Below are 18,203 nucleotides of genomic sequence, written 5' to 3' on the forward strand. Positions count from 1 at the left end.
GATGCTACTCAGTGTAACACAATTCTGTGCTGTCCCTTATTCTGAACCAGCGTTAGCAGGTCTAATCTGTCCTTTAATGGTTACAGTGATTTATCCCTAGGTTAGAAATTCACTTCAATTTGTATAAGGAAATTCATACCATGAAATAGATATTACAGCTGTAATAACAAATCACACTGCTTCTAAGAATGAGGAAAAAATTAGCCCACTGCCTTCTTTCACACTTGCATTCCTTTCCGGCCTAAGCCAAGTGTAATATTGATGTGACTGGACCTGCTCATGGGATGCAGTCTCTCCATCTGTCTTTTGCTAAGTTATCTAGAGACAAATACATAGGTGAGACAGATCACATGTCCAATGTGGCTAAGCAGCTCTCCCCAGCAATAGGAACTTTTGTATTCTGGTCCAGAGTAGATGGGAGAAAAATCAACTTCTCATAACAAGCAACTTGAGTTTACCCTACTCTCTTTAACTGAACATTTTTTACTTTATATCTAATTAGCTACAATCTTCAGTCTAGACAGAGGAAAGTGTCAAACATTGCACCATTACCAGAATATGGGTTTTAAGTTTGTTATTATTTTGGTGAGTGAAGGAGAAGCTCTGTTTGATTCTAAAACAAAACTCCAAAAAAGTTCAATCACAAAAGGACTATTTACATTGGAACTGATCCTAGGACACAGGAATCATTTTGTTCAAACCCCATGAGTAATTTATAAGTGGAAAGGTGTTACTTGGAGATTAATATTCACTTGAAGCCAAAGAGCACAAGGGAGCTTCTGGACTAATTTGTCTATTTCAGCTAAAGTCACAGACTCAGGGCATACCATAATGCTGATTCTCTCTTTCTTTTCATTGGGCATGCTATCAGTAGTCAACTTGTAGAAGTATCACTCTGAAAATTGATTTACAGCAGCGAATGAAGAGCATTTCCATTCTTTGAACCCTGAGAGAGATCCTAGTGATGACTACGAGGGCCAAGTAAGAGGCCTGCAGATCTAAGAGAGTAGATTTGCTTTCACTGAGAAAAATAAGCGCTATCAAACCATGTTCCAGGTTCACTGAGTGCACTGAAGTCACAATGGCTATTTCAGCCTAGGGCTCAAATAGAAGTCATACACGGTTTGGCTCCCTTGTGCCCTGCCTGCATGTTGAGGGGAGGAGTCTGTCTCCAACCACTGCATAATCCCCTCACAGAAAGGTCACAGATTCAATCTTTGTGCTGTGTAGTGAGTGGGTGAATTTCATGTACATGTACATAGTATGAATTTTGGGCAGATCTGGTTCTCTGGCCACAGAGCACACATGCAAAATTCGAAGGGAAAGGCCTTGTTCAAAATATCTTACAGAGGGAATGAGACTAAATTGAGTTGGTAATGGAAAGTGAGTCTCAACCTTAATAATGCAGCAAAGAGTCTTGTGGCACCTTATAGACTAACAGACGTTTTGGAGCATGAGCTTTCGTGGGTGAATACCCACTTCTTCGGATGCAAGAGGTATTCACCCACGAAAGCTCATGCTCCAAAACGTCTGTTAGTCTATAAGGTGCCACAAGACTCTTTGCTGCTTTTACAGATCCAGACTAACACGGCTACCCCTCTGATACTTGACAACCTTAATAATGGAGAGGCAGTTGGAACTGGAGTATCAAGAGGGAACTGTTCAGTAAAACTCACCTTTGTTTTTATTCCTCTAGGTGATGTGTTCCATGTGACACTGCCCAACAAGCTAACCTTTGAAGAAGCTAAGAAGCAGTGTGAGAAAAGGGATGCAGTTCTTGCTACAGTTGGGGACCTGCATGCTGCCTGGAGGAATGGCTTTGACCAATGTGACTATGGCTGGCTGGCTGATGGCAGCGTGCGTTATCCTGTGTCTGTGGCTAGAATCCAGTGTGGAGGAGGTTTGCTTGGGGTGAGAACCCTGTATCGCTATGAGAACCAAACAGGCTTCCCCTACCCACATAGCAAGTTTGATGCCTACTGCTTTAAACGTAAGCTTTTTTTATTATGATTTTAAGAATGCATTTTGGTCACAAAAGGGTTTAACCTGCCATTTTGCTTGATTCCATTCCTTACAGAGCATGTATATTGTAACAAAAGCGTTTCTTTACTGTGGCTTTACTGAACAAACAAAGAAGCCAAACAGAAATAACGCTGTTAAAATAACATTAAGGACAAGGCCAGGCACTATGGAGAGAGGAAATGTTGAGATAAAGTTCATCTGTGCCCTGTTGTTCCTCAAAAGTGGGGCACACATTTTTCAACAGCCTCCCACAGTTTACTGGATTTCCTAGCGCTGTGGAACTGTAGGTGATGCAGTGCGTGGCCGAAGTGTGGCTGAGTTAAGGTATCAAGGCCTGATCTGCAACCCATCCTGGCAGCAGTATTTCTTTTGATTGATATCAATAAAATCCTTATTTCCATAACTAGTCCCATAAACATGGGATATTTGCATGAGTAAACATTGAAGTACTAGGTCTTTAATTCAGGACTTCTGGTTTCAGTGATAGTAAGCCACACCCACTCAGTGTGTCACTCCGTCCCCCTCTAGTGGAGGCTGGGCCACATATAGAGATTGATAAGCCTGTTACAGAGCTAGGTCCTTAGCTCAATCAGTAGTGTTTTATGATCCCAATATCCCAGTTCAACCCCCATGGCTGATGACACACCTAAGGGTGTGGCATAACATAACATGCTGACTGCTCTCAACTCTAAGTGAAGTCAGTGGGAGCCAGGGCCGCCCAGAGGGGGGGCAAAGGGGGCAATTTGCCCCGGGCCCCGGGCTCTGCAGGGGCCCCCAAGAGAACAGCTGAGGCTCCCGCCTCCGCCCCTCTCCTGGAGCCCTAGCGCATCAAGCGGCGTGTCTCCGGCGGGGCCCCTGAGCCCTGCCCCGCCCCGAGCCGCGTGGACAGGGGGCGGGGCTGCGAGCTCCGGGCTGAGCTCAGCTCCCTCCGCTCGGCGTGGAGCTCGCAGCCCCGCCCCCTCACCACGCGGCTCTGAGCGGGACGGAGCTCAGGCCCCGCCGGGGACATGCTGCGGCTGTCGGGCGAAGTGCTGAGACTCAGGGTGAGGAGGGAGCCGGGGGTAAGAGGCTGGGGCTGGGGCCGGGGGGGGGGTTGGCTAAGGGGCAGGGAGTCCTGGGGACAGTCAGGGCACAGGGAGGGGGCAGAGGTTGGGGAAGCGGTCAGGGGGCAGGGAATGGGGGGGTTTGGATTGTGGGTGTTCTGGGGGGGGGGGTGGATAGGGTCAGGGCCGCCCAGAGGGGGTGGGGCAAGAGGGCGCAGGAGCTTCTTTGCTCCCGGTCTTCGCCGGCGGGGGGTCCTTCCGCCCTGGAGCGGAAGGACCCCCCAGTGGCGAATTACCGCCGAAGTGGGACCCGCCGCCGACGTGCCGCCCGGTCTTCGGCGGTAATTCGGCGGCGGGGGGGCCCTTCCGTTCCGGGACCCGCCGCCGAAGTGCCCCAAAGACCCGCGGCGGGGACACCCCCCCCCCGCCGCCGAATTACTGCCGAAGACCGGACTGCACTTCGGCAGCGGGTCCCGCTTCGGCGGTAATTCGGCAGCGGGGGGCTCCCGCCGCGGGTCTTCGGGGCACTTCAGCGGCGGGTCCCGGAACGGAAGGGCCACCCGCCGCCGAAGACCCCGGGCCCCTGGAATCCTCTGGGCGGCCCTGGTGGGAGCTGAAGATGCTCAGCACATTGCTGTACAGGGTGCTCTTGTTTTTTGTATTTTTAAATAGTTTTTTTCCCCTACTGTTTGTGGGTCAGATCTTATAAAACTTTTCTCACAGAAATAGTCTCATTGACTTCAGAGGGACTACATGCTTAAATAAAGACTATATTCATGCAGGATTGGTCCCTTACTCATCTACATGATAGAGTTTGTCTTTTTTCAATTTACTTCAATTTTGTTAGTAAAATAAAAAAAACATTTTTAAAAGCTCAAAGTGAAATGAAATATTTTATTTCAGGTCAAACAAAATATTTCATTTGATACTAAACAAAAGTTTAACTTTTCAGCTTTCCAAAAATTTCAAAAAAAACTAATTTGGAGTTCACTCAAAATAATTGTTTTCAATTTTTTGGAATGGCCAGTTAACCAAAAAATCAGTTATTCACATAGCTCTACTTCTGAGAAGGGTTGGGTACCTTCAGATCCATTAGATATCAATGGGAGAGCATCCAGCTCCTATGAGTAGGCACCTGGCATGATCAGGCCATTAATGAGTACAGAATATGGCTCACACACACACACACACACACACACACGTATATTTGTTTCCATAACCAAAGAGGGAGGTAACTGGTGAACGCTATGTCATCAGATTGTAGCATTTGGTTTTATTTAGTACTGATGCAGTATTGAATGCAATTCAAAATGCTAGAGAAAACTTTTTGAAGCAATTCACTGTATCTCCAAACCATATTAGTTTTGTTTATTGTTTTTCACGTGAAAGGGTTTAAGTTATACATTGTCTTTTTTTGGTTTGCAAATTAATAAAATCTTTACATCTGTGAACATTGTCCAAAACACAAAAGCAAAGAAAAAAAACTCAATGACTGCATGCAAATTCTTGTGAAGGATATTAATATTTACACAGCTCCTTAAGGACTGTGCACCTGCTTGCCTTTCTTCCCTTGAAGAGCCAGGATCCAAAAAGGGGGCAGGGGAAAGGAGGAGAAGCTAAGAACCTACCCAACCTCTGAATCAACCTGCAAAACAAGGCCAGCATACTGGCAGCAGTCCCCTCTGATGGATAGTGAAATTGCTCACTCTTTGTATACAAGAGTCAGCACTAGAGAGATTGTGGCATCTTATAGACTAACAGATGTATTGGAGCATAAGCTTTTGTGGGTGAATACCCATTCGTCAGACACATTCACCCACGAAAGCTTATGCTCCAATACATCTGTTAGTCTATTAGGTGCCACAGGACTCTTTGTTGCTTTTTACAGATCCAGACTAACATGGCTACCCCTCTGATACTAGAGAGATTGTGACATAGTTAATATTCTCTCTCTTGCTCTCCCTAAGGTGAGACAACTCCACACTGGTCTCAGGACTGAGGCTTAAATGTCACAGTGTAGCTCAGTGTGTCACATGAAAATGCAATATACCAGTGATTCTCAAACTTTTGTACTGGTAACCCCTTTCACATAGCAGGCCTCTGAGTGCAACACCCCCCTATAAATTAAAAACACTTTTTAACATATTTAACACCATTATGAATACGGGGTGCAAAGCGGGGTCTGGGGTAGGGGCCGACAGCTCATGACCCCCATGTAGTAACCTCGCGACCCCCTGAGGGGTCCTGACACCCAGTTTGAGAACCCCTGCAATATACAGTCACTGTGAGGCTCTGTGTGATACAATAATCCCTGATCTGAAGCTCAGTCACAACTGTTCCATCTGAAACTGGTTAAGAGCACTCGTTTGCAGCAGTCACCACTCTGCAATCTTGGTTTCTTAAAACCTTGCACAAAACCTCAGTACGATGCTTAGTGCTCTGTCAGTATTTTCATAATGTATCTTATGTTTTTCCCCTAATACTTGAACGCTGACATTTACGGGTCTTGTGTTAATGAAAAGTAACTTTAAAGGATTGTTACATTCATTTATTAGATCAGAGGCTGCTAATTGGAAACACACAGTGTTCCTCTGTGGCAAAATCAAGCAGAGTTATCTAGGTAGCACCAGTGCTTAAAGTCTTCAAAACAGATCTTAGTATCATTGAAAGCAGTGATGTCACATGTTTACTGTGTCCCAGTAAACTTTCCTCTGCCTCATAGATTCGAAAGCCAGAAGGGACCATTTTGTTCATCTAGTCTGACCTCCTGTGTAACACAGGCCATAGAACTTCCCCTAAATAGTTCCTAGAGAAGATCTTTTAGAAAAACATCCAATCCTGATTTTAAAGTGGTTAGTGATGGGAAATCCATCATGACCCTGAGTAACTTGTTTCATTGATTAATTACCCTTACTGTCAAAAATGTATGCCTTTTTTCCAGTCAGAATTTGTCTAGCTTCAACTTCCAGCCATTGGAGTGTATTATACCTTTCTCTGTTAGAGTGAAGAGTCTGTTATTAAATATTTGTTCCCCGTGTAGATACTTATAGACTTATAGATAATCCAGTCACCATTAAAGCTTCTCTTTGTTAAACTAAGTAGACTGAGGTCCTTGAGTCTATCACTATAAGGCACGTTTTCTGGTCCTTTACCCATTCTCATGGCTCTTCTCTGAAACCTCTTCAATTTATCAACATCCTTATTGAATACTGGGCACCAGAACTGGACATAATATTCTAGTAGCAGTCACACCAGTACCAAATCCAGAGGTAAAATAACTTTACTCCTTCTCAAGATTCCCCTGTCTATGCATCCCAGGATCTCATTAGCTCTTTTGGCCACAGCATCACATTGGGTGCTCATGTTCAGCTCCCAAATCTTTCTCATACAACTGCCTGAAAGCCAGTGATTCAACTTTTTGAATGTTATGCACATTATGCATTTAGTATGAAGTGAAATGGCAATGATTAAGGACCTCAGTTTACCACTTTCACTCATGCTGAGTAATATCCTCTGTGACTTTGAGTAGTCCAGTTGGAATCTGTGGGACACATGTAAACATATGCTTCTCCGCTCTAGAAAGGATAGCTGACTCTGGCCCTTGTGAAGCCAGCTAGTGGGTTAGATTTTTCAAATGCTCCAAAGCAACAGATTTGTGCCAAAGGAGGCATCTGTCTTAATCATTATCAAAACAAACCTTGTATTTAAAAAAGGAGACACCTCTTTCTTCAGCCCAGCATGAAGTCTTTATTGTGATTCAAACTCTCCTTGGTGGAAATTCTATATATATTGAATTTAATTTTGCAATTAAAGTTAGAAGAAATCTCCAAACCACATTCTGAAGATTGCTAGTCTAAAAACTGAATTAAATAGGTGTTTTTATTTTTTTAAATATATAAACCAGAAACCTGGACAATAGATTTAAATTACAAAGCACAATTTATTAGCTTCAGATAAAATCATGAGCCAAGAAAAAATCTATCTATAGTACAGTTAAGTTTAAGATTTACTTAGTTTGCTTTCCAGTTGCAAAACCATACTATACAAATAGTCTTGACTCTGGAAAATAAAATTGGCTCAGACTAATAATTTGAGATTTGAAGTCTAAAGTCTTGTTTTATAAAAATAAGAGACCATCACTTTGATCATGATTTTTTTTTCCCTCTACAGAAACCATATGGCTTATTATCTTTCATTTTCTTCTTGGTTGCTTACAGATCTCTCTGAAGTCTTCTTGAAGTTTAACCTCTGTTAATTGTTTTATTGTGTTTCTTTCCTACAGCTCATGTTTAGTTCCTTATTCTGCAAGGTACTTAAGATCATGCCTAAAGTGTTGACTTTGACCGTAGAGTTAAGCATGTGCTCCAGTACTTTGCTGCATCAGGGCTATCATCAAAAAAGTCTTTTATTTGTTAAAAGCTAAGATTGCTTTTGGTGGGAGAGGGAATGTTAAAAAAGAATTAATTACAAAGCAAAATTTGCTGAACACTGATGCTCAGCTGCAGTGGGACAAAATATTATTTCAGTCAAAAGTGACTTCATTTCTAATGGATACTGGTTTTATGGCCACTCATTACAGAGAGGAAAAGGTTTTTTTTTCTTCTCTTAGGGCTTGATTGAAAATCCACTGAAGCCTGTGGGGGTCTTTCCATTGACTTCATTAGGCTTTATATCAGGTCCTTAATACTGCAGCAGCTAGAGAGTAAATCATGGACTACTTTTTTTATCGACCACTGATTGGAGTATGGAGGTTTATTTCTTTTTTGACCCGCTTCAAAAAGTGGACTTGATGAGCTTCTGCGTGGGCATGTTTGCCGGGTATATTTCATAAGGTACTGATGTAGTATAAGGCCCTAATTCATCTAGATACTTAAGTACTGTAGGCCTCAGCTTAATCATGTGAGTAGTTCTATTGATTTCAAAGGGACTATTCAAGTGCTTAAAGTTAGAGACATGCTTAAGTATCTTGTTGAACTGGGGCCTACGTATCCTGAAAATGTCGAAATACTTATTTGTAAAATGTAAGTAAAATTGGTATTGTCTGCCTCTAGAGAGTAAATTAGAGATACATTTCTTATTAAACTTCTCAGTTTATGGTCTCAAAGTTAAAGCATTTTGTTCTCAAGCCATATAGTGTATTTTCCTAGATAAAATTATTAGGTATTAATATAACTCCACCATTTTAATGACCTTATTTAAACAACAGTGAAGAAGAGGGAAGAAAGCTGTTCCAGAGTGAAAGCATAAAGTAAACAGTTGGAGAATGAAAAAGTACAGCATCTCTACCAATTCACATAGGGTCCATCCAAAATCAACTTAATTCAGGTTGTTCTTAATATAAAAGGAATCAATTGAAAGCAATACAAGATAGCCTTTGATGTAAGCAGCAGTTGTTGAGATAATTTGCTTTCTTGCTGCTAAAAGATTCATGCATTTTATTAGGAAAATCTGTCTCATGTCTTACATCAGAAGAAGCACAAAGAAGACAGCCTCTTGAACACATGGTGCAAGGAGTACAGTAATGCAAAACATCTGGATAGAGAAGCAACCAGTTAAAACTGGAGTTGGAACCTATTAAAAATCAACTTTTTTTTTGTACAAGGCAGAAAGAAATGCTGTTAGATGTCTTCACTGAGAAGAAGCATCTGTGTCTCAGCTAATTCTTCTCAGTTAAGTTTACAAATCTGAATCATGTCCATGAAAAATGTATACATCATATTAGTGATAAGGCACTTATCTAGTATAGCTGAAACAATCCTAGAGATGGAGTAAATCAGAACTGCTCCTTGGATTTCAGTTTGCACCAGCAGAAAATTTGGCCACCTATCTATAAACTGAATAGAATTTATATTGTATTCTTCTTCTTCTTTAGGAAACAAAATGTTTGTTTGTTTGTTTGTTTGTTAGAGTTGGTCAATTAGTAATTGCTGAACCAAATTTCTGATGCATTTGGCCTTATTTTTTTGGTTTGTTTATTTCTGTTCCCTCACTGAATGTCTGAAAGTTTTTATCAGGAGATTAGCAGTTAATAAGTAATGAATAGTAAGTAACTGCATATCAGGCATGAATTTGTTAAACTTTTAAGATTTGCAAACATTTTAATGAAAACCTGGCAGTCACCTAAAAAAGTCACAAATAACTAGTATTACAAAGCCCTCAAATAGTGGTGAATCATATTCTGTCTCTTTATTCATAAATATATTTTGATGCTGGCTTTTTTTTCTATTTTTCCCCACCTCTATTTAATGTTAATATTCTTTAAAACAAACAATAAACTTTGTTCCCACTGGAACAGACGTTAATTAGAGAGTGGCTCACACCAGAACCTTGTATCCAAACATCCCCAAACTTCTGGCTCCTGATCCAAACTTAATGAATGGATCTAACTCCATACTGGGTATGGACCAAGCCCTTGGATCCTAATGCTCTGAACTTTGATGAAGTTTGGATCTCGATTTGGATACATCTGACTGGCCACCTCTTTGTCCATTTCAGCGTATAATCTAATAGCTTGTCTGTAAGGGCAACATTTTCAAAATTAGGTGTGTGAAACTTCAAACCTACATTTGTGTAAGCCTAGTTTATGCACACAAATATCTTATATGCATGAACAAATGCCTACACCCTGGTCTACACTACAAACTTGTGTTGGTATAACTACATGGTTGCTCAGGGGAGTGGAGGACTTCTCCCATCGTCATAGCAATTGCCTCTTGGGGAAGCAGAGTATCCACACAGGCCTGCACAACTCATAAAGCGGCGAGGGCCATATTATTCCAAAGAAAACAGCTGAGGGCCAACTCCCCCCAGCCCCACTGAAACACACCCCCCCAGCGCCGCCCAGCCCCCCCAATACATCCCCCCGCGAAACACATCCCTGCCCCCAGCACTGCCCGGCCCTGCGGAAACACCCCCCCAGCGCCACCTGCCCCGCAGAAACAAACCCTCCTTCCCCAGCGCCGCCCCACCGAAACAGCTGTGAGCCGAAAAGGAAGGTTGGGTGTGTGTGTGATATTTTATTAAGAATTTTTCAATTGAAGCAAACAATTTTTTAAATTATTTTAATTTTTTTTATGGATCATGGAAAAATGAAGAACACCTGTTCCGTTGAAAGAAAACATTTGTACTTTTCATAATTACTTTGCAAATTTAATGAGAGATATTACATCTCTTTTCAGCAACAAGCTTGTCATATTCAGGGGTCATATCTGAAGTGGATATTTTCATAATGTCTTCCAAATGGTCGTCAGTCAGAGAAGAACATTTGTTTTTATTCATGTTCATGATGGAAAATGTTTGTTCACATATGTAAGTGCTTCCAAAAATGCTGAACATTTTCAGTGCAACTTCGATAAGATTCTTGTATTTTTCATCGTCCAGACTTTTGTAGAAGTCCCGCAGACTGCTTTCTCTGTGCTTATTTCGGTAAACTGCCGAACATTGAAGGTCAATAACCTCCAACTGGAAATCTAGTGGCACTTCCTCTGGATCCACAGAAAAGGGATCTTCAATCAGTTTCAACTGGACGTCTTCTGTCTTCTTTAGACAAAGTGAGTCTTCTGTCAAATTCTTCAATCAAAAGATTGATGTGCTTTGCGTATTTTTCTCCTAACTCGGCATGTTTGTGCTGAGGAATATGTGCACAAGTGGGAAAGTGACACATTTCACCTTTTGACAGCTGACTTCTGAAAAGTTTCAATTTCATTTTGAAAGTTTTCACTGCTGCACACATTTGAAATATAAGTTGATTTTTTACCCCTGAAGTTAAATGTTGAGATCATTCAGGTGTGCTGTAATATCACAAAAAAAAAGAGATCTTGATTCCAGGACTCATTTTCAAGCTCTGGGAATTTTATTGTCCCATTTTCTAGGAATTTTGCTACCTCCTCTTTCAAAGCAACGAAACGGTGGAGCGCTGTTCCTCGACTCAACCACCTCACTTCCATATGGTAGATTAAGTCACTGCACTCGGCGTCTACCCCTTCAAGAAAGGCTCAAAATGTCCTATGTTTTAGTCCTCTAGAATGTGTTATATCCTTGGGGGCAGCCGGTTTAGGAAGAAATCACTTGAGGCCAGACAGCAGACAGCTAACAAAACCACCATTTTATTTACAGACTCAGAGAACTCACTCAGCCAGCTGAAGCTGGCTGAGCTAACCCATAATAATCTAACTCAGTTGCCATAGCAACAAAAACCATGACAACCAAATACACAACATATTCCTCCCCCCCTAATAAGAACATCCCCTAAATAAAACACACACTAGACTAGAGAAGGAGGGTAGACTGCCTCCATTCCCGGCTAAACCCTGGGGATTATTTTGCCCCATAACCGTGGGTTCGCCCTAGCTAAAGATCCAGCCGATGAGGAGGCCTTCTGTCTCTAGGTGGATTATGGCGAACTTCTGGTGTTATTGCACCCGAAAGCACTAGGGGTTCAGGGTCCGCAGCACGAACGGGTGAGGAGGTGGTATCAGCTCATGCTGGGCAAAGGGGTATCTCAGCCGCCAGCAGTAATGGAGGAGAACAGTCAGGAACAGGTGACTCGTGATTCGGTGCCTCACCAGAAGCGGTGAAGTCAGACCCCTCAACTGCAGATGGGTCCTGAGGACTGGCATGACCTGGCAACAGCTGATCTACATGTCGCCGCCAGGTAAGATTCTCTGCAGTCCGGACTGTGTAGGAAACAGGTCCTGTTTGAGTGATGACAGTGGCCGGGACCCATTTAGCTCTGGAAGTATAATTCCGAGCCAAAACTGGCTGTCCCGGGCTAAAGGTTCGGTCTTTTGCTCTGGGTGCCCATCTGATGACTTGACATTGCTGCTGATGTTGCACAGTTTGTCGGGGTTCAGAAGGTTTCAGCAGATCAAAGCAAGTGCGCAGCTGTTGTCCCAACATTAGAAAGGCTGGGGATGCCTGGGTCGTAGCAAGAGGTGTGTTTCTGTAGGAAAGTAAGAAGGTATCCAGACGCTTTTGAATGGAGTGTTGTCCCCTTGCTGATTTCAAAGCGTTTTTCATTGTCTGCACAAATCTTTCAGCTAATCCGTTGGTGGACGGATGATATTGTGCTGACGTGATGTGGTGTATCCCATTTGCCTTCATAAAATTTTGAAACTCCTGAGAAACGAACTGCGGTCCATTGTCGCTCACAAGTTGTTCTGGCAGACCAAAATGACTAAAGAGTCCTCGTAGTTTATGGATAGTACTCTCTGCAGAAGTGGACTGCATTATAGAGACTTCTGGCCATTTAGAATGGACATCTATTGCCACCAAGAACATGCTTCCTTCAAGGGGGCCAGCAAAGTCAACGTGAATACGTTGCCATGGGTTTTCAGGCCAGTCCCATGGGTGTAGGGATGCCCACTGGGGTGCATTCCTCACACCCTGACATGACATACAAGCTTTTGCCTTCTCTTCAATAGCGCTGTCCAATCCAGGCCACCAAAAATAGCTTCGTGCAATTTCCTTCATGCGCACTATTCCACAGTGACCGGAATGTAGCTGTTCTAACATCTGTGATCTCAGTGGTGGTGGAATAATGACACGTCTCCCCCACAACAAACAACCAGATTGGACCGATAACTCCGTCCGCTTGGACATGTAGGGAACAAGGTCGGATGAGACCAGAGAGGTTTGTCGAGATTTTCCATGCGTCACCAGGTCCATAACTTGGGACAATACTGGGTCAACGCGAGTTGCCTTCTTTATCTGAGTAGCAGTGATGGGTGTATTCTCTACCTGTTCAAAGTAGAAGATTTCCTTTTGGGCACTATCTTGATGTTTGACCGGCAAAGGCAACCTTGAGAGGCCATCTGCATTGCCGTGCAGAGTGGATTTCCGATATTTGATTTCATATGTGTGTGCTGAAAGTAACAATGCCCAACGTTGCATACGACTAGCAGCTAATGGGGGAATGCCTGTGTAGGGTCCAAAAATTGACGTCAGAGGTCGATGGTCTGTAAGAAGAGTAAACTTTCGCCCAAACAGGTACTGATGAAACTTCCGAATTCCAAAAACAATTCCTAATGCCTCACGTTCGATTTGGGCGTAGTTAGTTTCTGCTTTGCTTAGAGTGCGTGAAGCAAAAGCAATAGGTCTCTCTTCTCCCGAAGGCATAATGTGTGACACGACTGCTCCCACTCCATAAGAGGAAGCATCGCAGGCCAATTGCAGGGGTAAGGATGGATCAAAGTGCATTAGAACTTCAGAATTTAACAATGCATCCTTAGCTTTGTTAAATGCAACATCACAGGCTTCAGTCCACTTCCAGGCCTTGTTCTGCCCAAGGAGCTCATGAAGTGGTTTTAGCAGTGTGGCTAACTGTGAGATGAACTTTCCATAATAGTTCAGTAGTCCTAGAAACGAGCGCAGCTGGCTTACATTTCGTGGTGGGGGAGCCTCCACAATAGCTTTAACTTTTGCAGGGGCCTTATGAAGACCTGCAGAATCGATGATGTGTCCCAAATATTCAACAGAGGGCTTGAAGAATTCACACTTTTCTTTGCGAACTCGTAGGCCATACTCTTCCAATCTTTGTAGGGTAGCCTCTAAATTCTTTAAGTGATCCTCTTCATTTCTTCCAGTGACCAGGATATCATCCAGATAGCACTGAACTCCTGACAAGCCACACAAGATCTGGTCCATAGCTCTCTGGAACAGGGCGGGAGCCGATGTTATTCCGAAGGGTAGGCGACAGTATCGATAAAGCCCCTTATGAGTCACAATAGTCAACAGCTCTTGGGACTTTTCATCGACGTGCATCTGTAAATATGCTTGACTCAGATCAATCTTACTGAACTTTTGTCCCCCAGCCAGGCCTGCGAAGAGGTCATCGATGCGGGGAAGCGGGTATTGCTCTGCACACAACACTGGGTTGACAGTGACTTTAAAATCACCGCAAATCCGGAGAGAGCCATCTTTCTTCACTATTGGAACGATAGGAATGGCCCATGAGCTATGGGTAACTGGTATTAGGACTCCATTGGTGACCAGGCGCTCCAGGTCTGCTTCAACTTTTGGCCTGATGGCATATGGCACAGTTCGGGCTTTCAGATATTTTGGTGGACTGTCAGGTTTAATGTTCAATGTCACAGTGATTCCCTTCATACTTCCCAAATCATCTCCAAAAACAGCAGCATATTTCCTTAGTATAGGGGTTAGACTGGTTTCTTCTTTAGTCATCCGGTGCACTTCTGCCCAGTTCAGTTGAATCTTCCCAAGCCAAGATCTACCCATAAAGGCTGGGTAGTTACCTCTCACCACAAACAGTGGCAATTTAGCCACCTGTCCATTGAGCTCCACCTTAACATCAATAGTGCCCAGCATAGGCACAGCTTCTCCCGTATACGTCTTCAGAACAGTTTTTGTTGCCTTAAGCGGAAGATGCTGTAGCTTTTCTTTATACACAGTCTCGGAGATCAGTGAGACGGCTGCACCGGTGTCCAGTTCCATGCGTATATGTTTGCCATCCAATAACGGGGTTACCCAGTATTTATGTGAGCCCACTGCCAAAGACAAAACATGCAGTGGCACTTTCTCTTGCGCTGAGGTGTCACCTTGATCATCCTGGGTCTGCTCTAGGGTATGCAAGGTTCCTCTTTTTGTCGGCCAGACCACAGGCCTCCCTTTCTTTTGTTTACAGGCACACTCAATGTGTCCCTTTTTGCCACAGTGTCGACACACCAGGTCCTTACACCAGCATTCCGATGCCTGGTGACCCGGCTTACCACAGCGGTAACATTCTTGACTCTGCACCGTTTTGTGGGTCAGTTCTTGTGACACTTTTTTCACCCTAGGGGATGCACCGATGTATTGCGCCTCCCTTGTAGCCAGTTCCATGGAGACAGCAATATCAACAGCCTTCTGTAAGGTAAGCTGAGCCTCTGTCAGTAGGCGCTTCCATATAGCTTCACTGTAGAGGCCACACACTAACCTGTCACGCAGGGCATCATTTAACATTTCTTTAAATTCACAGTGTTCTGCTAGCTTTTTTAAAATGGCTACAAATTGTATAACTGTTTCATCTTCTTTTTGGTCTCTTTTGTGGAACCTATATCTTTCAGCAATTACCAGTGGTTTTGGGGAAAAATGGGACCCCAGGATTTCCACAATGTCACTGTAAGATTTAGTTGCTGGCTTAACAGGGTGTAGTAAGCTGCGTAGCAGGAAGTAGGTTTTAGCCCCTACAACACTTAAGAATATTGGCACCTTCTTCGCTTCTGTAATGTCATTTGCAATAAAAAAAAACTCAAAACGCTCAGTATACACATGCCATTGCTCTATATTCTCATCAAAAGGTTCCAGTGGCCTGGTCAGAGTAGCCATGATTTTAGTTTCACTTTCACAGTCAGGTATCAGAGGGGTAGCCGTGTTAGTCTGGTTCTGTAGAAGCAGCAAAGAATCCTGTGGCACCTTATAGACTAACAGACGTTTTGCAGCATGAGCTTTCGTGGGTGAATACCCACGTCTTCGGATGCAAGTGGGATTTCACAGTCAGTGCAAACAAGCAGCTTTTTTGTTTGATTGTTCTTTACCTTGACTTCTACTTCCTTCTGTTACTGGAGCAGCACCGGAATCTCACCCTCGTCGCCACTTGTTATATCCTTGGGGGCAGCCGGTTTAGGAAGAAATCACTTGAGGCCAGACAGCAGACAGCTAACAAAACCACCATTTTATTTACAGACTCAGAGAACTCACTCAGCCGGCTGAAGCTGGCTGAGCTAACCCATAATAATCTAACTCAGTTGCCATAGCAACAAAAACCACGACAACCAAATACACAACAGAACGGATGTAGTTTACAATGGAAACTACTACTGACATTACATGCTCGAATTTTAAGACTTTGCTATACAAAACCTGCTGATGTATAATGCAGTGATGTTTGGTTATTTGTCTCCCGATAAATTCTTCAAGAAGAGTAACTGCTCCGACATTTTTTCCACATATAGCTGAAGCACCATTAGTACAAATGGCCACCAAGTTTGTGAAATCTAATCCCGACTTATCATTCATGCACCTTATCACTTCACTGGAGGTTTCTTTTCCGGTCGTGCGACCCGTCAGGGAGCACATGCCAACAAGTTCTTCAGTAATTTCAAAGTTTTTATCAATACCTCTAATAAAAATAAGAAGTTGGGTGGTGTCTTTTAAATCAGTGCTTTCATCCATAGCTAGGGAGTAAAAGCAGAATTCACTGACTCTCTGCTTTAACTGATCACTTAGATTGGTAGAAATGTCAGCTTTTCTTCTCTGTACAGTCATGTGTGATAGACTGACATTCTCAAATATTCCCATCTTTTCTGGACTGACATTCTCAAATATTCCCCTCTTTTCTGGACATAACTCAAATACGGTAATCAACATACACTTTTTTAAAAACTCGCCTTGTGTGAACCATTTCCCAGCAGCAGCAATTTCCTTAGAAATTTGTAAGCTTACTTTAGTAACCGTATCGTTCTCGGTGCTCACTTTCTTGAAAATTTGCTGTTCTTCACTAAGGTTTTTCGCTAAACTGGCTGCTTTAATTATTTTTTCATTTGGGTTGAATTTGGTGAGATTGGGATGTTTAGTTTCAAAGTGCCGCTGAAGGTTGTATTCTTTTGGAATGGCTAACATTTCGCGACACACGAGGCACAGTGTTTTGTCTTTGGAAACAGTACATAAGTATTCATTCATCCATTCAGTGTTGAAAACTCTGTGCTCTGATTCTCTTTTTCTTTTCACTCATGGTATCCATTATGAAGCTCAAGATTTTGTTGAATAAATTCACACACAAGGGAAACACTCACAGTCACACACAAAGAGAAGAGATATCTCATGGCACATGGCACACTAGCAAGGCACTGACGGTGTGTGGAAGCCTGTAGAGGGGGAAAGAAATAGCATGCATAGGGTGACCAGATCACAGCAGGAAAATAGGACCTGCCCCCTCACTGCTTGGCCCCACCATCACACACCTCTTCAACCCCTCAGGGGTCACTATATTACTGGACACAGCAGTACCAAAAATTAAAATACTGAAAATGGATGCTCCCCTCCAGCCACCAACTCGCCGCTTGCCTCCTCAGGCCCCCCCCCCCCAAGCATAAAGCCTCACCGCACTGCCTGCCCACCCGCTTGGCTCATCATCCCCCCATGAAATAAGGGGGGGGAAGGGGGACAGTTTGAAGGGATTTTCTGGGGCTAAGAACTAAGGGGAGGGGAAAGGGAGGCAGTGTGAAAGGATTGGATGTGACTGTCCAACACACAAACACAGGGGCCGCAGGGAGCCCCGGGGGGGGGGCAGTGTGATAGGGGCCAGGGAGAGGGAAGGTCCCTGGACCAGGGAAGGGGGCAGCAGTCAGGGCAGGGCAGGTGCAACACACAGACACAGATACACACAGAGAGACATAGAGATACACACACGTCTCCCCCGGGGATTTCCTGGCTGCCCACAGACAGTTCAACCCCCGCTCCCCGCTGCCCCGATCACTATGGAGGCCGCCCTAGGACCAACCAGCGCAGTAGCTGCCCTGGCCCCAACTGAAGGGGGGGTTTTGGGGGGTGTCTCGGCCCAGTCCCTCCCCCCCAAGCTGCAGCTTGAGCCCAGGCCAGGTGCCCCTCCCCTCGCTCGGCACTTACCGGCTCTGCCTCATGCCCAGCGCTTCCCGAACCCAGCAGCCCCACCCTGCCACTTGCCCGTGGGCCACACAGTGAGCCCACGCGGGCCTCATGTTGTGCAGACCTGATCTACACCAATGGGAGAAGCTCTTCCATTGGCAAAGGTAGTTATCTTCATTAAGTGTTACAGAGGCGCAGCTGCACCAGTGCAGCTGTACCACTTCAGCGCTGTAAGTATAGACAAACCCTGAAGACATCTGATTAGTCATGTGCATTTGAAAATATCTGATATGTACATATGTATTGGGTACTCCTGAGCATTAAACAAATGGGTGTGCTCAATTTGCATGTTCCAATATTCTCCCTTAACTTCTTCCCCCTCTCTGCCGGTCCCATTGCCTGTTCTAACAATCTTTCCCCTGTGCTCTTAAATTCTGGATGTCTTAGTGGTTAGTAGATTCTTCTTTGCTCCATTCTCTGGAATATATCCTTTCTGTAAATGTGACTCTCTGAATCCTGTCTCAAACCTCATCTTTC

General features: G+C 43.9%; 1 protein-coding gene across 1 annotated transcript in view; it reads left to right on the top strand.

Annotated features, from left to right (window-relative positions):
• VCAN (versican) overlaps nucleotides 1-18,203 on the top strand; it is a 146,941-nt gene that overhangs the window by 48,249 nt on the left and 80,489 nt on the right. The window contains exon 6 of the mRNA XM_045021736.1: nucleotides 1,697-1,990. Within this exon, the coding sequence (XP_044877671.1) occupies nucleotides 1,697-1,990 (294 nt within the window). The remainder of the gene's footprint in view (nucleotides 1-1,696; nucleotides 1,991-18,203) is intronic.

Source organism: Mauremys mutica, chromosome 6 (assembly GCF_020497125.1).
Source record: "Mauremys mutica isolate MM-2020 ecotype Southern chromosome 6, ASM2049712v1, whole genome shotgun sequence".
NCBI lineage: Eukaryota > Metazoa > Chordata > Testudines > Geoemydidae > Mauremys > Mauremys mutica.